This window comes from Myodes glareolus, chromosome 6, assembly GCF_982192425.1.
Source record: "Myodes glareolus chromosome 6, mMyoGla1.1, whole genome shotgun sequence".
NCBI classification, from domain to species: domain Eukaryota; kingdom Metazoa; phylum Chordata; class Mammalia; order Rodentia; family Cricetidae; genus Myodes; species Myodes glareolus.
In genome coordinates, this window is record NC_142031.1 from 23,080,370 (window position 1) to 23,103,358 (window position 22,989).

The 22,989-nt window shown below is 43.6% G+C and overlaps 1 protein-coding gene across 3 annotated transcripts in view; it reads left to right on the forward strand.

The window, feature by feature from the left end:
• Kbtbd12 (kelch repeat and BTB domain containing 12) overlaps positions 1 to 22,989 on the forward strand; it is a 75,399-nt gene that overhangs the window by 29,145 nt on the left and 23,265 nt on the right. For all 3 annotated transcript variants that reach the window (XM_048416613.3, XM_085690598.2, XM_048416612.3), the window contains exon 5: positions 14,328 to 14,525. In XM_048416613.3, the coding sequence (XP_048272570.1) occupies positions 14,328 to 14,525 (198 nt within the window). The remainder of the gene's footprint in view (positions 1 to 14,327; positions 14,526 to 22,989) is intronic.

A 22,989-nucleotide genomic window follows, 5' to 3' on the forward strand; every position in this document is an offset into this window, starting at 1 on the left:
CTCAGACTCTGCCCTTCTCCTCAGTATTCTCTCTGCTCCAAAAATCCTGCCTAGCCATTTTTTATTAACAATGTAAGCAATATATCTTCACATTGTACAAAAAGATTATTTCACATCACTGCTTTTTTTATTTCTGTTGTTGTTTTTGTTTTTCGAGACAAGGTTTCTCTGTGAAGCCCTGGCTGTCCTGGAACTCACTCTGTAGACCAGGCTGATCTTGAACTCACAGAGATCCACCTGCCTCTGCCTCCCAAGTGCTGGGATTACAGGTGTGTGCCACCACGGCCTGGCTAACACTACTTTTTTATAATCTATTTTCCCTTTTAGTTTTTATTTTATGTATATGTTAGCTTTGCCTACGTGTATGTCTCTGCACCACATGTGTGCATTGCTTGAGAAGGCAAAAAATGGCATTAGATCCCCTAGAGCTGATGGTACAGTGAGACATCATGGTGCTGGGAACTGAACTCAAGTCCTCAGGAAGAGTAGCTAGTACTCTCAAACACTGACCATCTCTCCATCCCCCATAAAATCTACTTTTACAATATCTTTTTGCTTCATCTTTATTACATTTGCAATTCTGGGTCATTTTTGTTCCTATTACTTTCCCAGAACTATTCAAATAATTTTATAGACGAGGCCTATTTCATGGATACATCAGACTCTTAAGTAGATAAACTGGCTTGAGAGCTTGATTGAGGCCCAGAGTCTGGAAAAAGGAAGATTCTGCATTTTCCAAATACTTGGTGCCAGCCTTTTGGGTGCCTAAATCCCATAACATTTTTATCAAGAAAAAGATTATTTTAAATTACTATACTTTCATCTGCTTAGTGAAAATTTTCTTCCATGCTGAGTAATATTTATTGAAAAGCTATTAAATGCTAGTCCCTTTACAATAATGTATTGTTTCAGTTCTCAAAATAAGTTTTTAGGGCTAGAGAGATAGCTCAGTGGTTAAAAGTACATACTGCTCTTACAGAGGACCCAAGTTGGATTCCTAGAACCCCCTTCAGGTGACTCACAACTACCTGTAACTCCAGTCCCAGGAGATCTGATAGCTCAGGCTTCTGTTGGCACTGTACTCATGTGTACATACCCTTACAAGTGTCCTGCCATCAAGCCACATCCCAGTCTTCAGTCCTTCCCACTGCTGCTAGTTACTGTTTCAGCATCTTTTGTGGCTGTCACATTGCACATGCAAGCTTCTCTGCATTCTATACAATGTGTACAAGATTGTACTGCAGACAACTGTGTATCGCTACACAGTTGCGATATGGGCTAACATAAAATTAGGCCATAAGATCATATCTCTTTAGCAGTGTTCCCAAATGTTACAAAACAATTTCAAGTCTCTGTCATGGCGCTAGTACACAGACACAGTTTACTTTTTCTTTTCTGTGGTTTGCCTCTGTGTGCTGGGCAGTGGCCTGGAAGTCTGACGTCCTGAGAGGTGAGTGACACTGTCGCACCACTGGGGATATATTGCCGTGGTTGCTAGGGTTCATAGGAAGGATGACTGCTTTTCTCCCTTGGCAGCTGGGATAGCACCTTATGAAAACCTGAGAGCTGGTCCTAAGGGAGGAGGCTTCCAGGGCCATTCCAGTTCCATTCCCAGTGCATGGCGTCTTCAGTGATAAGTTCTGAAGCAACCAAGTACGGCAGCAATAGGCAATATTGTTTTGGGAATCTCTTGGACCTCCTGACCAACAATTCAAAGGGAGGTTTCCCGTGCTTGGCACTAGGGATTTTGTTAGTCTATGGCTCTTGGAGGTAGTGTTATGTAATACGTATTTTTAGGTAAATATGAAGTAACATGGCTTTTTCAAACACTCTTAATAAAAACTGTTTATTTCTTCTCCCTTCCTGACCCTGTGTTTTCTTCACTTCCCCTTCCTTAGTTAAAGCTCTCCCTGCCATTTTTCATGTCCTCCTTCACAGCACCTGTCCTACACTCCCCTCTCTAGAGCTCCCCCACTGCTCCTGGTGTTGCTCCCTTTCCGCTTGCTCAGTTCGTGTGATTACTCCAGGTTATCTACACCTAAAGATTCAGAACCAGAATCCAAAATTAGGAGAGAATATGTTGCATGTGTCTTTCTGGGTCCCGTTCACCTCACTTACCAAGATTGTTTTTCTATTCCTCATTATTAGTAAGTCATTTGACTTTGACACTAGAGAGTGCTTTCTGGCAAGTGCCGAATAAATGTAGTAAGTGATAGTTAAAATAATTAGTAGCGCTTGTAGTAAGAGGCCCAGCGTGCACTAGGGTCCTGATGATCATCAGCCCAGATACTTGTTTGGCCACCTGAGGGGGCATCATTGTGCTGGGGCATTCCTTAGAGAGCCTCACCTTCTCTGCCTGCTTCTTTCACCACCTGCTGACCTGTGTGGTCAGCACATGGCCACTCGAAATACCATGAAGACTATGTTCTTGCTGCAGGCACCGAAGAAAAAAGCATTCAACAGCTGGGGTGCTGACTCTTATCCCAACCCTGAAGGTTTAGTTTCAGTTGTAAAAAAAATTCTGAATTTGGGCCTCAGTTAAATCTGCACTAACTTTTCTAATTGAGGAAGTGCTTGATTTTGAAAAGCGTGTTCTTACAGACACCTTGAATTTAGATGGAGAGCTTTCTGGAATGATGTTGAACTGATCAGGGGAAGAAGCATTGGGTTCCCGACCCTCTATAGATTGTCTTCTTCACGTCAAGATAGAGATATAGCTGGCTTCGTTGAGACTCCGCTCCATGTGTTTCATCAGCTCTCTGTGCTGTGATTGGTGGTCCTGAAAGATGACTTCCTAGGAAGCATAGAACAGTCTACACCAGTGGTTCTCAACCCTCCTAATGCTGCAGCCCTTTAACACAGTCCCTCATGCTCTGTTGACCTCCAACCATAAAATTATTTTCATTGCCACTTCAAAACTGTAATTTTGCTATAGTTATTAATCATAATGTAAACATCTGATATTTTTGATGTTCTTAGGCGACCCCCTGTGAAAGGGTCGTTCGACCCCCAAAGGGGTCACGACGAGAGGTTGAGAACTGCTGATCTAAAAGGTCTGTATGAGCTTTATTTATGAGTAAAAGTATGCCCACTGAACATACAGGTGCCGAAACTGCCACTTTTTCTTTAACTTTCTTCCTAAGGGTTTCCTCGTGCCTGGATTTTGGGAACTATTGTGGGGGTAATGGTGCTGTGTGCCAGACAGAGCCACTGGGGCCCACCTGGAAAAAAACTGAACAAAGGTGCTGCCTTCAGCTGTATATTTAAAATGCCTTATTTTGAAGCTTATAATTTTTTTCATTTGCATGGAGAAAGCTCACATTGATAGTTTATTAAGTGCTTAATCTACAATAGACATCTAAAAAACAGGTTAATATATCCTATTTTTATAGAAAATGTGAGCTCCTTACTTTCAGGTTTTAAATCTCATTTTGTGAACAACAAAGAAGACAGTGAATTAAATTCAGGCTTGTACCAGTAAAGAGTCTAAAAGATAGGACATTCTCGGCTCCTCCTTATGAAAACTTACTGAATACTGTTATATCCATGGATCAGTGCATCAATCGATGCTCACCAGAAAAACTTCCTGCAGTAGATGGGAATTAGCACAGGGACCTACAACTAGACACACTACAGAGTCAAAGACTTTGGAGCGCTCAGTCTTTAATGGGATGTGTTCGTCAAGCCCCACCCCTCAGGGCTCAGGGAGCAAGGCAGCCAAGGAAAGAGTGTAAAGAGCCAGAGGAGACGTTGACTCCAAGGAAAGTCTTCCAGACACAACAGGACAGATGCACATAGGAGCTCGAAGACCCTGTGGCAGCACACACAAGGCCTGCACAGGTTTAAGCCAGATGGAGTCTAAGCACTAAGCGGAGAAAGTAGACAGTCTTCTCCAAAGGAATCTCACTGAGTGTACCAACCACACTCCAGGTCGGGCCCTAATCTCAGGAGTAGTTGGCCAACACAAAACAAACTCTGTGTTTCTTTGTTTGTGGACTTCTTGCTTAGTTTTGTTTTGGCTTTTTTTTTCTTATTGGTCTTTTGTTTTTTCTGGAATTTGGTTTTGTGGGGTTTTTTTGAAAGAGAGAGAGAAAGAACATAAAGTTGGTGGGGAGGCTCTGAGAGGAGCTGGGAGGAGAAAACATTATCAAAATATTAATAAAAACATTCTCAAAGAAAAAAAAAGAAAAGCTAGTTATGAGCTCCTACTAAGATGCCCTGGGGTTCTCTGTGCACAGAAGCACACAGTGGACCAGGTAAAGAAGCAGGCCCTCTGTGATTGCTCCTGAAATGAAAGTGCATATTCATATATATGTTTTGGCTTTCTATCAAGTATATATTCTGAAAAGTCAAATTGAGTACAGAGTCCACTTTAACTTCAGGGAATGTAGAAAGTGAGTAAAGGCCACCTGCAGAAGCCTTTGGCCTGCACAAGACTGTTCCTCCCGCTGTGCAGCCCCCACCTTCTCCAGCTGCATCCTGAAACCCCAGGAACAGCTCCAGGCTTCAGGGTCCTCTCCTGGACACATGTCCCTCGGAGCCTGTTCCTACCCTCTCCTCCCAGCGACTTGTGTGACCCCTTGGTCAGATGAGCCACTGCTTCTCCACTGCTCAACTGTCCCTGCCACTGTTCATGTCTCTCACATGGGAAAGACCTTGTCTCATTTGCCTCTTTGTCTCTTAGCTAAGGACTGGCTTTATGTGGCAGATACTTGGTAACCATTTGTTTGCCAACTTGAATTTCCCCATGTCTATATCCTGTCCTAGTCTTCCTTCACGGAAAGTTCCACTTTTAAAAAGTCAGATTAGAGGGCTTTGGGCAATTCTTTCAAATAGAGGCTTTTCATTTCCTTGTAGAGCGGGAGATGGCCAATGCCAAGTCTTCCCACACAGCTAATGCCCCAAACCATCAATGTTGTTCCTCAGGAAGCCATTCTGTGCCTCATTGCCTTGCTGAAAATATAATAGCATTGTCTGAGACTGACTCAGCTTGAATGCCATTAAAGAGCAATGAAGGGAAGAGTTACATAAAAGGTCCAAGTTATTACTGTAAATGCATTCCAAAGACCACTTTAGTGGTAAATTATTTTATGAGGGCACCAAGCTTCACTGTAACAAGACTTTGTCTTTTCTTTTGACATTTTTTTTAAATACAAATGTATTGTGAGTTACCTAGGCTGTGCTTTAAAATGGTGTGTGCTTGGCAGGTGCCTGCCAGAGTCTGAAAGGAACTGAGAGCCTGATAGTGGGGAGCTGCTGGGCAGGTCTGGAGTGAATGATCATAGGGCTGAACCTTGAGTACACAGATCCTGTGAGACTATCAGTGGAGGTGGCATATACTCAGAGTATTTACTAAACCTGTGCTTCCTTAGGCAGCCCTAGCCGGTTTAGAAGAGACCCGGATGAATGCAATACTTCTTCTCATAGCTAGCACTGTGCACTCCATTATCTGATCAAAGTGTCTGGGTGATGTGAGCACCTGCCTGGCATGCTCTGCTCTGATTGCAGGAGTTTTCCATGTTTAAAATGACATTCCTAAAACTCATGCTGAATGGGGGTGAAATTTTGTTTCTGTTGCCAGAGGGTCAAATAGGTCATCCTGGGTGCTTCTTTGTTCTAAGAAAAGTCGTATGAGCTTCAGTGGCCAAGAGGCTCTCATCTGGGGTGAATGGCTCATCATTGCTTGTACATAGTCTTAAACTGTTTCCAGATAAGCATTAGATCATGTTAACTCTTTTTCTTCAGGCATCCTTAACAGTACTCAGAAGACAAGACTTGCACGTGTTTCCCAAACTGCGCCTTAGCAGGGCCTATCACTAGTGCCCTGAAGGTTTTGTATTTCATTGTGATCGTCCCTTAGGGTAGAACTCCAGTCCTATGCTGTGAGTGTGCTCTTCCAGAAGACTCTGAGTATCTTAGGAACAAAACATAAAAACCAGACGCCGCTTATTGCCTGATGTCTGATACAAATATGAACTGGGAACAGGAAATTTTAGATTACTTGAAGTTAACTAGAAATTTAAAATGAGTTTGAGGGCTTAAAAGATGGCTCAAGGGCATCTTTCAAGGACATTTAGCACCCACATCAGTCAGCTCACAAACTGCTTATAACTCTGGCTCCAGGGGATCTGATGCCCTCTTCTGATCTCTGCAGGCACCAGACACACATGTGGTGCACAGACATACATGTAGGCAAACATTCATACACATAAAATAAAGTAAATACATTAAAATAATAAATTCAGAATCCCTTATAGGCAGAGGCTGCATGTTCATTTTCCAGCTGTTCAGACCCAAATAAACACACAGAAACTATATTAATTACAACACTGCTTGACCAATAGCTTATGCTTCTTATTAACTAACTCTTACATCTTAAATTAACCCATTCCTATTATTTTTGTATTTTACCACAAGGCCCGTGGTTTGCCAGTAAGGTTCTGGGACATCTGTCTCCTTTGGCAGCTACATGACATCTCTCTGACTTCACCTTCTTTTCTCCTTGATCTCTGCTTTTAATTCCCGCCTTGTTCTAGTCTACCCTACCATAGACCCAAGCATCTTTTTTATTCATTAACCAATAAAAGCCACACATATACAGAAGGACTTCCCACACCAATCCCTAAGGGTAGAATACAGGTATTAGTATTTTTAATAATGTGTGTGTGTGTGTGTGTGTGTGTGTGTGTGTGTGTGTGTTTCTGATTTGTATACACGTGAGCACTCAGGTATGCCACTGCACATATGTGGAAGATCACTCTCAGGAGTTGGTTCTTGTTTCCACTTTGAGTTGTGGTCTCATTGTTTCTTCTGCTGCACTGCACCTGTGAGCTTCTAAACATTTTCCTGTCTCTGTCTCCCACCTCCCTGTAGAAGTCCTGAAGTTACAGATGCAAATCCAACTTCTTACATAGATTCTGAGGATCAAACTTGGGTCATCTGGTGTACAAATCCGATACTTTGACCTCTTGAGCCATCCATCTCTCCCACTGTAATCTTTTTTCTTCAAATTCCTATCTAACAAATTCTCTGAAGCCCTATTTAAGAGAAAGACATTATTCTTGGTACCACAGGAATACAAATGTGCACACCATGCCTTGAAGGACTTCTGCCTTGTGCTGCCCATGCTTCTGAGCTGGGATATAATTGATTGATGGATCTTTGTAGAGGCATTAGTAGGGTTTGGACTGTATCCTGTTAGGTCATCCTGGTAGGTAAGCAAGCCTGGGGAGAAGAACCAACCGTCTTGTTTGCACATGGTCTGCTTCTAAAGCTGTCCGGGTACTGAGCACTGAGTTCTCTGGACACAGAACTTGCCTCATTCTATAGTCATTCATCAGGAAAAAGGTGACCTGGGAATGGGTGAGGAAAGTACCATTCATGTGTTCACCTCAATTTCAGTGAAGAAAGTACTGGGGGTTCTGTCCTCAGGAGCTTGCAGGCTAATCTAGTAGAAGAGAGGGAAAAAAGAAGAGAGAGAAAAGGAGAGGAAGATATTGTAGCTTGAGAGGCCAGCTCTCAAGGCTACAACTAGGGTGTGAAGACAAGGTTCACAGCATAGTGAAGCTGAACTTAAGGGTTTTCTATCTGAGGGGTAAAGATTCACATACACAATTTGAGGGTCATTTTCTTTTATTATTTTGTAGCTCCAATTCCCTTGCTCTAATTGTCTCCAATTCTCTTTAATTCCAATTCTCTGTTTTGATTCTCCCCTGCTTATTTGTTTACCTAGCTTAAATATATTTTTTACAGGAGGCTTGAAGCAATAAGAAAAAAATTACAAGAATTACGTCTCATTGGTCATAACATAAACCATGGGTAAATGATAAGGAGCTGAGCCATTTACCATGGCAACACATAGGCGGGGACATAGTGCTTGGCACTGTCTAAGACAGTGGCATTGAAAATGTCCCAACCCTCAAAATATATTCTCTTATCCTGTTTCTAACCCCAAAACATAAAAAGGGGGGAATTTTGTAACTTTGACTGCAAGGCAAAACCATCTTTTGTGGTCCTGAATAATTGTGAAACTTTACCCACAGTAGCTGAACTTGATTAACTGACTATTGATATTTGGAACCTAAACAATAAACAGTTAGTTAGCTGAACCTTGAGCTTTATATCATAAACTGAGATTAGAAGTTTGTGTAGAGTATTAATTGCGAAGGAATTTAGTAGTGAATGACTGCTGACCTGTGTTATCAACCAAGTTTAGTTAGAGAAATTGGCATGGTGTTTTAGGATGCTTTGTGTTAATAACCTTGGTTGGACATCTGTGACCGTGACCTTGTGCACATCTGTAAAGTTTTTAATGTATGATCTGTTTACAAAAACATTCAGTCTAGTTTGAACTTTCTCTGAGGTAAAGATGAGCTGATTGTGTGTAACTTGTCTTAGACTGGGGAGCAATTGTTTTCTTGTGTTCATCTGAGTAAAAGGGAAAAGGCAGGATTTTAAGTGTCTTACAGTTCTCGTGGCACAATAAATCTAGTATATGTTCTATATATCACAATTATACAGCTTAGCGAGAAGTCATCTTCCTGACCAGGCATGAATATATGTGCCCCCTCCCCCAGATTGAGTTGCAATCATGAGACCACATATACACACCACATGAGATTACACTCTACAATGCAGGTATTTGGAAGACACTATGGCTGATTTTTCACACGTGAAATTACAGACAGGAGCAAAAGTTTTCAGAGTCAGTGGTCCTGCAAGCCTTGTCTGAATGAGATTCTCCTCCATCAGAAAATCATTCCTCTGGTGGGTTGACATCTGAACACTAGTTGTCACCTGCTGTGTATGCTCATGGACTCTGACAAGAAGAGATAGAAAGTTTTCTATGGGAACCTTGATCTCTGTTCAGAGGATAAAGTCTCATTCTGTATGGAGACAGGAATGACTTTTTGGGAGGGTATAGGCAAGTTAGGCCTTAAAGGCACAGGAGTATTTCAAGCTGGGGAGGGGTTGTCAGAGAATGCAGCCTGAGAAAAGATCAGAAGGAAAGGTCTTGACTCTATGGAGAACTGTGAAGCTGCCTCAGCCTAAGGTGCAAGGAAGAAAAGAGAACCAGGGTTATGAGGAAGACAGGACCTGGATTAGCCAGATCCTTGTGTCCCCTTAGAGGAAGGAATAGATATGAAAACAGACACAGTCTACTAGTGACTAAGAAAGACATGGAAGACAGTGGCACTATTCATCTGGGGCTGGTGCCTCTGACCTTCGTGGTCTGGACTTGTCATCTACTAAACTTGCTCAGAGTTGCTGTCCAGCCTCACCCTGAGCTGTTCTCTCCTTAGGACTCATCAACCCTCGGGCATTTGGAGGACTTGCAGTACACCCTAGCACAGTATGGGAAGAGACAAGGAAAGATGAACTCAGGATCTGAAATGCCCAAGTGTGACTAGAAACACCACCGCCCAGTGCCGGGCTGAGATGGACAGCCTAGGGTTGCTCACAGTCTACCGGGACAGGACTTGCCGCTGCAGCTTATATGGCACCAGCAGCTCCGCTCAAGGGCTTTCTGCATCCTTACTTTCTTTTTCTTGATTGTCGTATTCTAGAACTATCTCTTTGCCTTTCTCATTTCTATTTGGAAAGCACAAAACAGTTCAAATATGAGAGTTTTTCTCTCCAAAATCAAGCTCTAATACATGAAACTTGGTCTTTCTGCTGTTCTTTTTATTACCCCTAGAATTTTGGTTTCTTCAGGATGCAGGGGGAGTGGGTTGTGGTATTCTGCTTGGGTAGCAAATAAAATGCAAAGCAGATTGTTAACGTTCTCAGTTTGGCGAGAAATGTGTGGGAACCACCAACCCAAGTTCTCTGAACCCAAGGCACACTATTGGTTAGCAATGCTTAGCAATATCCAGTATTTGGTAAGAGGCAGTAAGAATTTTTTTTTTCTGAAAATACCCAAGAGTCCCTGTGTTAGGCTTTAGAAAGTGACAGGATGCTTTTTTTTAAGGTTTTAGGCTTGAAATCTAGAATTTTAAAATAACTGTGCAGCTGGGGCTAGAGAACTGACAAGTGCATGAGAATGGAGCAAGTTATCAAAAACATCCCATTAGCGGGCAGGGGCTGAGTTCCCCTGTGGGCCAGACAGACGCCTGGCAGCTCAAGAGGTGGGCCACTTTTACTCCAAGAAACTGAAGATTTCTAGAATGTTCTTCCCCACAGTTCTTACAACTCACATGCTTGTGGCTGGTAGGTGGCTCTGAGTTGCCAGAGAGAGTATCTGATGCCTGATGGGTTTTGGCTTTTTGAGACAGAGTCTTACCCCGTAGCCCAGGCTGGATTGGTACTCACTAAGTAGTCTGGGTTGTCCTCATGCTTACTATGTAGCCCAGGCTAGGCTCAAACTCATGGCAGTCCTCTTGTTCAGTTTCCCAAGTGTTGGGATTACAAGCATGTGGTTACAAACATGCACTTCCACAGCCTTTGGTTGTCTTAACCTGATTCCCTCTACCCAGGTTCAAAAGAAATGTCTAAGAACATCTGACCCTACATCAAGAAACCAGCAATTGTACACATAAAAATTCAACTTAGGGTAATCAGAAGATCTCAGCAATTTCAGAAAATACTGGTGTACTTAAAACCCCACAGAACATGACAGAAAATAATCGTCATCTGAGCACCAGCTGTATGTGTGCCGTGTTGCTTAGATGCAGTATACAAGAGGAAATCCATAAAAGAAAATTTCCTTGGTGATACCCATGAACGCCCTGAGTTCCTCCTGGTTTTCTCCTTTTCTTGGTCATTATCTAAGCAGTTTGATCCTTGCCACACTTTATGAAATTGGCGTTATTATCCTTGGTTTACAGGTGAGAGTGATTGAGGCTTAGAAGAATTAAATCAATCAACTGCCTTTGGCTATCAAGTAGTAACACAAGAATGTGAACCAGGATCTGTTTCTAAAGGTCCACATGCTTTCACCATGGCAAGTGGGCGCCCCCCAACCCCACACACACCCCACCCCTAAGCCTGGTTTAGCAATGCAAGCAACTTTGGACGTTTGTCATAAATGTTAATGAAATCCTTCCCCTGCTTTGGATGGAACCCAGAGCAGGATAGAATAAGCCTGCCACCTTGAGGCTGCCCTGTAGGGGAAGGGTATGGGCTGTATTCAGGGCAACTGGATGGCAAGTCCCTGTGCCTTCAGCCAGCTGTCTGCCAGGCTTTCTGTGGGAGGACAAGCTGACTCCCACACACCCCCAGAAATGAAAGAACCTATCATAGCCTAACATCAGAAGAAGAAATCTTTATCTTTGTGGGAATAAAATGAAGAAAGAGTGGCAAGTTGTAATTTTCTTCCCCCTCCCACGCCCAAATAATCTAGGTATATATTTTGCATGTGGGGTGCATTTGGGCATGATCTATGAAGGTAATTTCTGTTCGCTTGCTCGGTTTTGAGTGAGGGAACATCGTGCTCAGGAATTCTGGCAGCACATAGATTAAAGCCACTGAGCTGACTTATTGACATTCTGCAGCTGCAGATCACACCCTAGGCTTCCTCTCATCAAAAGGCTGTGCTTGTAGAGCCAGTGCTGACTTATTAATAAAGATCAGGCCTTTATTTGATTATTTATCTAATCAATATTCACCTTCAGTCTAAGCTCATTAAGCCTGCTGCTAATGGAGTGTGCTTGAGGTGAAATTACACTCAGTGACACAGAGACTGAGTCCAAGCTTCACAGACAGGACAGATACAGAGCACATAGTAAGCTCGGGTCACCCAGGGGTGGGACAGAGTATGTCAGCTGTCTGTTCACCAAAGAGAATAGACACATTTCACAAGGCTAATTTTGAATGTAGAAATTAAATGTACTTGATAGCAGAGCAAAGGTGACAAGCACTCTCATTATCTCAGACAATCAAGAGTGACACCCACGCTGTGGAGTTAGAATCAGGATGCTGGTGCACTCGGTGCCACAAACCGGCTCCTGGTGACTTCTACCTAGACTGCCTGCTTCACTTACTGTTCTAACATGGTTGCAACGCAAACCAATGCCAAAGCATGTCTCCTGCCTCTCACAGGAGGGCTCAACATCTTTTTTACCTTGCAGAGCTCTGTGGCCACAGATAAATCTGCATGACTTCTTGTCCAGTAGTAGAAAGTTCGATCTTTCCTACCACTAAGAAGTTTCCCACTACCGCAGCGCCACATTGAAAGTGGGCCTGCCCGTGAACACAGAGTTGTGCTGAGGCCAATGTGTCCCTTCCTTTAAAACATAGCAGCTCAGACTTGGCTTCATAGTGGGCTAAATGATGTGTCTAGGCAGATAAGAGAGAAGACAGCTAAGCACTTCCTGAGCTCATATCCTCAGTCTCTGGGTTCATGCTGCGAGAACTGACCAAGTGACGTCACCAAAGGGGGGGGGACCCCTCCAGTCTTTTATCACCTTCAGAATCTGGCTTAAGACCCATTTTTGGAGAAGCACACAGCTCGCATCCCTGAATTCATCGAGACTGTATGGCAGGCACAGTCATGAGGATGCGACCTGTGCCCTCTGTGAGCTTACAGTACCCAGACCTGGACAGACAGGGATTGTGGAAAGAGTGGCAGAGAGAACATGGGGACGGAACATGCCTTACTCATTCATTCGTTCCAGGAACATGACATATCAGGATCTGTTGGAGGTGCTGAAGGTAAGGTCAGAGAACAAGACAAAGAAGCAGGTGATGGCGAAGACGCTGCCTGACTAATTCAGCGAAGGGCAGCGTCTAAGTAGCAGTGAAGAAGAGAGGAGGCTGTGTGACCAACTTCTCACACGTCTTCTTTATGGTAGACGTGGAGTCTACCATAAAGGCCATGAGTACTTCTTAGTTTTGAGTTTGTGATAAACACTATGCCCCAACAGCACTCATCACCCCCATATCAGCGGCCCTTCCAGGAACATCCTCCCTGAGGGCTGGTGTAGCCACGGCCAACACTTTACAGTCCTTTTATAGCTTACAAATATCAGCACTGGGTCTAAATAGAACAGGGTAGTGAGGAGAAGAATTGCAAACACAGGACTGTCCCTTCTTCCAGGGAATCTGCCTCGGTCTCAGGAGCTGCCCTGTAGGTCAGAAACCATGACCCTCACATTTTAAAACCTTTTGTCTTGGGACTTAGGAGGTGCCTTAGTTAATTTTCTATTGCCACGATAAAATACCATAACCAGGCATGTTACAGAAGGAAAGAAGGAGGGGTTTGTTTTAGCTTACCATTCCAGAGAGATAAGAGTCCATTACCACAGAGGGAAAGCTTGGTAGCAGGCTGGCGTGGCAACTGGGGCACAGAGCTTACATCTCGAACTGTGAACAGGAAGCTGAGGGCAAAGCTGAGGAGTGGCACAGGTCTTTGAACTCTCAAAGCCCACCCCTAGTGATGTGCCCCCCCATGACATTCTTCCTCCAGCAAGGCCACTCCTCCTAAACCTCCCCCAGCAACAACATCAACCAGGGACCAAGCATTCTAAACCTCAAGACTCTGGGGGGTATCTCATTCAATTCACCACAGAGGGAGAGAAAAGCAGGACGCAGGCAGGCAGACTGATGTTTCTGGTCACAATGGGTTGGAAAACCTTACACTATTGAACTTAAAATCCTAATTCTGTACGTATTATGTCTGCTCCCTGTTTCCATCCCTGAACCTCTGAAGCAGCCCTTGAGCTTCCTGCCTCACTGTTTAATCTGTTTACATGTATGACCCCCTCCACTCTGTTACCTGCTTGTTGCTTTTGAGCTGTAACCTGCCATTATCTTGCCAACAGTGGGCATTTGGTGAGCATCTGCTGAATAAACCATGGTGTCCAGTAAGGGAGAGACCTGCTGGGCATTTCACCTCCCAGTTCTTCTGGTCTTCCTTTAATCTCAAACCTGAAATTTACCAAAGAGCCCTTCTTTTCAAATGAAGAAGCATCCATGCAAATGAAGACAAGAGGCCAGTTTGCAGTGATGAGGCATGGAAAAGGTTGCCCTTGATAGCTACATCGTGAGATCATTGCTAACAATGAGGCAGGTGTCTAAGTCATTCAACCAATTTCTTACTGGAAAGGGAGTGCTCACCGTGCGAACGACATTGCAGGATCTACGCTGAATGATTCTTATGTCTAAGTAACAGGAAATACTGCATTACAGTGACTTTAAATTTGTCTGTAAGACACATGGAAGACATTGCTGTCACAGAAATTACCTTTGAAATAGGTGACAAACAAAAGGCCAGAGAGCCAATGCTGCCAACTGTGCTGGGAGGGGAGGATGTCCACTGTAGAGGGGAGGATGTACACTGTAAGGTTTCTGCTCCCAAACACCCCCATTTCTGTGCTTCATTCTCTTAGGCGGAATTGGCTGTGTGGGTCGAGACAAGGGACAAGTTCGGAAATGCCTTGATGTGGTGGAGATCTACAACCCTGATGGGGACTTCTGGCGGGAAGGCCCACCTATGCCAAGTCCCCTCCTCTCACTGCGAACCAATTCCACCAACGCAGGTGCAGTGGATGGGAAGCTCTATGTCTGCGGGGGATTTCATGGAGCAGGTACTGGTCTAGCTATAAATATAGCAGGGATCTCTTGGCATTGACCTTACCTCCATTTATGCTACTTGATGGTCAGTGCTTGCTTTCCAGAGTAGTGAGACACTGGCAAAAGTCTGGTTTTCAGGGCCCAGTGGCCTGCAGCAGCTCCCTGGATTCTCTGGGGCTTCACCTCTATGAAATGGTGAGTATTCTGTGGGTTCAAGTTTATAGTACATCTAGTACGTGGCAGCCATTCAGCTCATAGCAGCTGAGTATGAAGGGAAAAGAAATAGAAGAGGAAGGCATATTCTTGGTAGTAGGACTAAAAGAAAGATTTCAAAACAGGAGGGATGTGGAAGCAGAGGAATGAGCAGAAGTGTTGGGTATTAGGTTCTTACCTACCAACGCAGAAAACCCTTATATTGCTCACTACCACCAACTGGAGTAAATTGCTTGAACGCTTTTCTGAAATGATGCCTAATGTATACACACACACACACATGGGTACATACACACACACACACACACACACACACACACACACACACACAATTTTCAACAACCAAACAAGAAACTTAGAAGATATATGAGTCAAACGCAGTGTTTGTTCTTTATTTAACCTTTCATGAAAAGGCGTTTTTCAGATAGTGTGGGAAATTTAAAAATAGGCCAGGGTATTAGATGATATTAATGAGTTATTTTAGAGACAATAATATTATTGTATTTTATATAAATTCAAATAAAAAGAATATTCTGAACAGTTAGAGATTGCATTTGAGTATTTGCAGGTAAAAATGATGCACTGTCTGAAATCTTCTCTACTACAGCAAATTTTTGATGTTTATTATTTAAGTGTGTGTGTGAATGCCACATGGTGACCTCAGAAGCCAGAAAAAGGTGTCACATCCCTGGGAGCTGGATATATAGGCAATTGTGAGCCACCACCCTGGGTACCAGGAACCGAACTCAGGTCCTCTGAAAGAGGAGCAAGTGCTGTAAACCACTGAGGCATCTCTGCTGCCTGACAGCAGATTTTTCTCAGCAGAAGGAGGAGCTGGAATCCATTCTGCCACAATGATAATGTGGTCATTATTAAGGCTGGATAGGTCTGTGCTGGGCTGTGCTGCCTTCACCATTTCATTGCTGTGTGTTGGAAAGTCCCCATGACTTTACTTTTTCTCCTTTTGTCCTTTAGAGACTTTCCCAAAAAGTCTTTAAATTTTTTGTTACATTTTATTTAGTGTGTGTGGGTACAATGACTTGAGTGTGGTGGTCCAGGAGCAACTTTTGGGAGCTGGTTGTCTCTAAGAGTCCTGGGGATTGAACTCAGGTTGTCAGACATGGCAGGAAGAGACTTCACCTGCTGAGCCATCTTGCCAATCCCAAAGAGGTTGGTTTTTTCAAGTTAGTATCTCTCACTCTTGAACATTAGCCTTATTTGAGGTTGTCATCTCTCACAGTAGCAAGAAAGCTGTTAGTACAGGAAATCTAAGTGCAGGTCCTGCCTGTGTGAGATCTGGAGCTTTGAAAGATTGCCTGATGAGGGTTCAGGCACTGAGCTCTCCTCAGTTTGGTCTGTGAACTCTGTTGGTCACCTGACTGTTGACTTTCTTTTGACCAGAAAAGAAGGGCAGAGATACAAGAGCTGGCTCAGGTCCTCTGAGAATAGGTGGTCACCAGTATCTAAGGTACTAGGTGGACAACTGTGCCATATGTCTGGGTTCTAGCTTCCCTTGTATGGAGTTGAGAACCTGATGTCCCCTGACATTTCAAAAGTATGATAAACTCATCCTACATGTGGAACTCTCCTTGGTTACATAACAGACTGATGATGCTTCCAGCTAGAGGGAAAGAATCAACCTCAAGAGCTCCCAAAGCCCATTTTAATTCCTTAGTTCTAAGGTGGTAGGTTGCCTGGGGTTTGCTGAATGAATTGTTATTGAGATTTTATGCAAAATAGAACAATCAGATGACCACATGCTCTTGTGATATGGGGTGGTCACCAGACCTAAAGAGACTGTATTTTCTCTCCTTGAGTGACAATATACAGATATTTACTTGTCTAGGAAACCTTAATCAAGGAATTCCCTCCTCCCCTTCCCCTGAGTAGACAGCATTTCACTCTATGGCCCATAGTGGCCTGAATTCACTATGTTACCCAGACTAGACCCCCAACTTGTGACAAATCTCAAGCATCAGCCTCTCAAGTGTTGCAGCAGCAGGCATAAGCCACCAGGCCGAGCTTCCAGTCTCTTTTAATATTGTCAATTCTGTAGATGTTTATAGAAATGCCCTCTTGAGATCTTCCACATTTGATTTGTAAGACAGATGCATTAACACACAATGAACAGTGATTTGTTCTTGGTTAAAATAGCAAGTTGAACACCTTTATTTTCCCTCCAAGTCCCCCTAAAGTAATAGCAGAATAAGCGTAGTCTAAGAAGAGAGGAAGGACAAAAGCAGCGCAGCATTGGAACTTGGAGCGGACGAGCGCACGGTGACTAGACCTGAGACAGTTTACTCCTAAACTGGAGGGACAAGAGAAAGGGGAGCTGGTTGGTACCACAGAGCCCCTCATTCCCCACATACCTGGCAACAACAGGCTACTCTGGATGGAGGAGTAAGAGTGATACTGAAAGCAGAAAGGGTACCTGAAAGACAGGAAGCCCCCATCACCTGTTGTAATCTCATAGATAGACAGAGCCTTCATCCCAGAAGGGACGGAGGTGAGGACGGGCGCTGAGGTCAGGGTCTAATACTAAAGATGGGGATTAAGAGAAAGACCACATTGCGTTGAGATCCGTAGCTTTCTTCCTTCCCTGACATCTAGAATGCTGGCAGTTTTACCCTACAGAAACCATGACTGGGCAAAGCCAAATCTGTCTACCTGTGATGAGACTCACAGAAAAAATTTCCATGATGTCTCATGCCCCCCCACACATATACACACATATGCATGTGTGTATGTATATGCACGTGTGTATATGTGTATTTACACATATCTGTGTATCTATGTGTAAATATGTATGTTGACAAGGTCTCAGTATACAGTCCATCCTGGCCTTGAACTTGTGATCCTTTTGCATCAGCATCCTAAGTGCTGGAACTTGGCTATCTCACGCCTAAAGATGAGCAAACAGCTAGATCCTTGAGGAACACAAATAAAGAGCGTAGCCCAGAAGGGCTGGGACTGTGCTAGGAGGAGCTGCAGTCTGAGAGATGAAGTAAATGCTGTGTTGAAGGAACAGAGAATGGATCGTGAAGAAAGTTCCAGGAAATTAAGATGTGTAGCAGTAACTGAATCTACACTGGAAATGTGGCAAAGATAGTTGACGAAACTTCCCAGAAAGAAGAGTAAAGGAACAATTGTAAAATCAGAGGAAGAGAAATAAGGTCCAGGAGGCCCAGCTTTGGAGTAGCAGAACCTCTGGCAAAGAGAACAGAAGTGGACAGGAACGTGTCGTCCATAGAGTAGATGAAGAGAGACCCCAGAACGGAAGTCATTAGGCCAGAGGAAGCTACCAAATGCCCTGAGAAGCCAAAGCGTATCATTGTGACATTAGAGACAAACTGGATCTCAAAACACTCTAATGAGAGCAAGAGTTTTATCCAAAGCACCTAGACTCGGACTTCTGAACTGTGATATTGGAAGCTAAAAGAAAATGAAGCCAAGGCATTCGGAATTTCTGTGGAAAACCACTTTCCGCCTACGTAATCTGAACCTGCTGGGCTATTAGTCAAGGTTGAGGGCATTCTCCCCACATTCAGTATCTCAGAGTGTCTTCTCTGTGCCCTTTTAAAACCCTCAAGATATGTTTAACCAATACTGAATATGTAAACCAAGAAAGAGTAGCTCCCAGAAAAAGGATTAAGCAGTAGAGAGAAAGAGGAAACTCCTGAGAGGATGACGGGAAGACCCCAGGAAAACCACTGTACAGCTGACCTGGGGAGCAGCGGTGCAGAACGGAGCTATCCCCAGGCTGTGGGGAAAAGGGCATCAGATCCAACGTGGGCACTAGGAACTGAACTCTGGTCCCTCTGCAAGAGCAACAGTGTTCCTCCCTGCTGAGCCATCTCCTCAGCCCCTAAATCACAATAATTTTAATGTTTAGATACTGAGGGTGCTGCAGTGAAAGCTAACAACAGTAAAACAACATCAAAGAAGACACCAGGTTTTATTCCTTTAATATTTGGTGTGGCTCTGTAGCAGCAGGCCGCTTATTTGTCCCGGAAGCACAGAACCAAAATAATCACACAGAAACTGTATTAATTAAATCACTGCTTGGTGCATTAGCTCTATCTTCATATTGGCTAACTCTTACATCTTAATTTAACCCATTTCTAGTAATCTGTACATCACCACAAGGTCATGGCCTACCAGCAAAGTTTTAGCACATCTGTCTCCAGCAGCGGATCCATGACGTCTCCCTGACTTCGCCCTTCTTTTTCCCAGCATTCAGTCCAGTCCTCCTTGCCTACCTAAGTTCTGCCCGATCAACAGGCCAAGGCAGTTTCTTTATTTATTAATGGTAATCATAGCATACAGAGGGGACTCCCACATTATGGCTCAGCCAAGATGACATAAGAACTAAATGTCGAGCTAACCAATATTGTACCTTTATTGTCCTATAAAAATAAGAAAGTAGAAAATAGGCAGGTATGCTAAGGGTGAGAGACAAAGCTAAGTCCTACATGGGAGTCTAAAAGTTCTCAATGTCATTGTCTTTATCTGTTTCTGTGGCTATCACAAAATCTCTGAAGTTGGGTGCCTATAAGAAAATGCTTATTTAGGTCACAGTTTTGGAGAATAGAAGTTCATATACTCAAGTGACCTCAACTGTTTGGCCTCTGATAAGAGAGAGCTCCTTGGCTGAGTCACTGCATGGGTGGATGGTGTCATGGTGGCAGTGTGTGCAGAAGGGAGAGGTCACATGGCAAAACAGGAAGCCAAAGTAACTCAGGAGCTATTCTCTCTTATTTTTGTTTTATGAGACAAAGTCTGAATTGGCCTGAAAGTCTCTATGTAGAAAGTCACTACATGAGCCAGGCTGGCCTTGAACTTACAGTGGGCCTCTTGCCTCTGCCTCCTGAGTACTGCAGTTATGGGCATGCGCTACTAGGCTACACTCAACCAATCTGGAGCACTAGTCCTAGGCCCCATGAGAGCTGCACTAACCCCTTATAAAGAGAGCAATCCAGGATCTGCTCACCGTCTACGAAGCCCCACCTCTTAAAAGCCCCCCCCGCCTCCCAGCCCCACCACTCTGGAGATAAAGTCTCCTCCACATGAATCTTCAGAGAACAAACTCAAAGAGTTTCCAGAGCACGCCCGCCTTCATCTGAGAAATCAAGAATGAAGTGTTATAAAATGTTATTTATAGGACTGGAGTCAGTGCCGGGAGAAGCTGACAAGTGGGAAGAAGAGCAGTGGGTAGGGACAGCTTCTTCAAGGAATTACAGGGGTACAGTCATCTGACCCTTCATATCATGTGACTGTGAAACTGAGAAAGCTGGAACAAAGTTTACAATATGCAAATCAAGCGCGAATAAAGAGGAATGGCAGGGGGGCACTGAGGAGTCTGCTGGAGACCAGTCTTCTGGGCAGAGACACAGGCTGCCGTTGTTCTGGACTATTTTTTTTAAGCATCTTTCTATAGCAGATGGTCTTAGAAGACACATTATCTCCCTCCATAGCAAAGGCCAAACAGGCTTACTGGTCCTTATGAAAGTCTTACATTTCCCAAGCCCAGGATTTCTTTCTAGCACTCACAGGTGGTCGCTGGCATTCTTCCAGTCACTCTGTGAGATTGTGAGCTCAGACAGCCGGCATTTAAAATGTTGACATGCAGCAACAGCAGCAACAGCAGCAACAAAGAACATTGTCCCTCCTCTGGGACTCAGGACTCCTCTGTCTTCTTCGGCACCCATGAGTCTGCATCAAACTAGCTTAGAAAAACCCAGAGCCTTCTTGGTTTTGACAGAGTTCTAAGTCTCTCCCAGGAGGCTTTCTTCTCCAACTCCAACATGAACTGAGGAAGCCAGCATTGTTTCAAGGTCGGAGCTTATAAGAAAAGTCTCTCACACATTCTTACAAAACATAAATGAGCAGACATTTCTCAACTTAGTCTGTGAAGTCAGTGTTACCCAATTTAAAAAAAAAAAAAAAAGCTTCAAAACTCAGAAGCTAGGGAGATGGCTCAGTAAGGAAAGTGCTTGCCACGTGGCCTGGGGACCTAGGTCTGATCCCTCAGAACCTATGTAAGAGGCCAGCACTCCTGTATTCCCAGCACTAGGAAGGATCTCGGGGACTCACTGCCCAGCCAGTCTAGCTGAATCAGTGAGTTCAGAGAACAATGCTGTCTCACAGAATAAGGTAGGTTGGACTGTAGAGACGGCTCCAGGGTTAAAAGCATGTACTGTTCTTGTAAAGATGGGAGTCTGGCTCCCAGTCACCACATCAAGCAGCTCACAGCTCTACTCTAGCTCCAGAAGATCTGAGGTCCTCTTCTGGCTTCCAAAGGCACCCACATTCACATATGCAGACAAACATACATATACATAATTAAAAACAAAACAAGGAGCTGGAGAAATGGCTCAATGGCTGAGAGCTGGAGGAGAGGCTGCTCCTCCAGAGGGCTGGGATTTGATTCCCAGCACCTACATGGCAGTGCATAAACCACCTGCAACTCCGCCTCCAGGGGATCTGACCGTTTTCTGGCCTCCTTGGGCACCAGGCACACATGTGATGCACAGAAATATATGCAGGGAAAATGCCCATACAATTAAATATTTTTAAATACAAAACAAAAATAAATAAGGTGCAGAGTCATTGAGGAAGACACTTGATGTCAACTCAGGCCCCCATAGATGCACTCGTGTGTACACACACCCACACACATGGCACATGTCCACATGTAGACACACAAAAGATATCAAAGATTACAAATGCAGAACTCCTCAACAAAATCCCAGCGACTGATCCAGCAATACACAGAAGAGTTATGGATCATGACCAAGCAGGACTCTCCTAGACACTCAAGGCTGACTAATTCTCTGAAAATTGATCTATATAACACACCTATTACTAGAATAAAAGAGAAAATGGGATGGTCATCTTAACAGATGATAAATAAAAGACAACAAAATGCAGCCCCCACTCACCGCAAACACTTGGCACAGTGACTGAACCCTAATGCACATCTGTGGGAAGTCCACAGCTGATGTCATACTTGACAGGAAGACAGAAAGCTTTGCCCTGAGAATAATAATGCAGTATAATGTTCAACACTGTGCTGGGGACTGCTCAGGGCAATTAGAAAAAAGAAACACGAGCAGCCAAATTATAAAGTAATAAAATATGACATGATGACATGATCTTGCATTTAGAAAATTCTGAGAGTTTTTTTTAACTTATTGATTCTAAGAAACAAGTTCAGTAAGGTTGCAAGATGCAGAATTAATGTACAGAAAAATCTTATTTACATGCCCTTGCAACAAACAACCCAAATGTTAAAATTAAGAAAACATTACATTTATTGTGCCACCAAAATAAAACACTTAGGAATAAATTTAACAGAAGGCACAGAACTTGTACATTAAAAAGTACAAAATTGGCCAGGTGGTTGTGGCACACGCCTTTAATCCCAGCACTCGGGAGGCACAGGCAGGTGAATCTCTGTGAGTTTGAGGCCAGCCTGGTCTACAAAAGTTAGTTCCAGAACAGGCTCCAAAACTGCAGAGAAACCCTGTCTTAAAAAAAAAAGTATGAAATAATTGACAATAGTAATAATAATAATAACCCAGAGCTAGAAGGGTGGCTCAGATATTAAAAGCACTTGTTGCTCTTGCAGAGGACCCAGATTTGGTTCCCAGCACCCATGTGGCAGCTAACAGCCGTCTGTAACTCCCGTCCCATAGGACCCAATGCCCTTTTCAGTCTCTGAGAGCACTGCACACACATGGTACACAGACACACATACAGGCAAAACACCCATACATAAAATAAAAATTAAAAAAATTCAAAAAATGTACATAATAAAACAAATAAGTAGTCAGGTTAGTAAGATGTTTTAAATTTTAAATGGAGTTAGCCAAGATGAATAGCTCCATAATTGGGGGTGGGGGGTTCCTGTGGGCTTTTTGTTTTGCTTTGGCACTTTTTTGTCTTATTGATTTTTCATTTGTTTTGGTTTTAATTTTTGTGTTTTTTAAAGAAAAATAGAACATAAAGTTTGGTAGGTAATGAGGTGGATAGAGGATCTGAAAAAAGTTGGAGAAGGAAAAAACATGCCCAAAATATATTGTATGAAAAAATTAAGAAAAAAATTACATGGAAACGCAAGAGATCTTTATAATAAGAGCCAAAATACTTACTTCAAAGCTATGACAGCCCAGACTGTGAGGTTCCAGCAAATTACACTGAGCAGCTCAGTGGGAAAGCCCTGAGCATTCAGAAGTGACCCCATCTATTACAGTCACTTGGTTT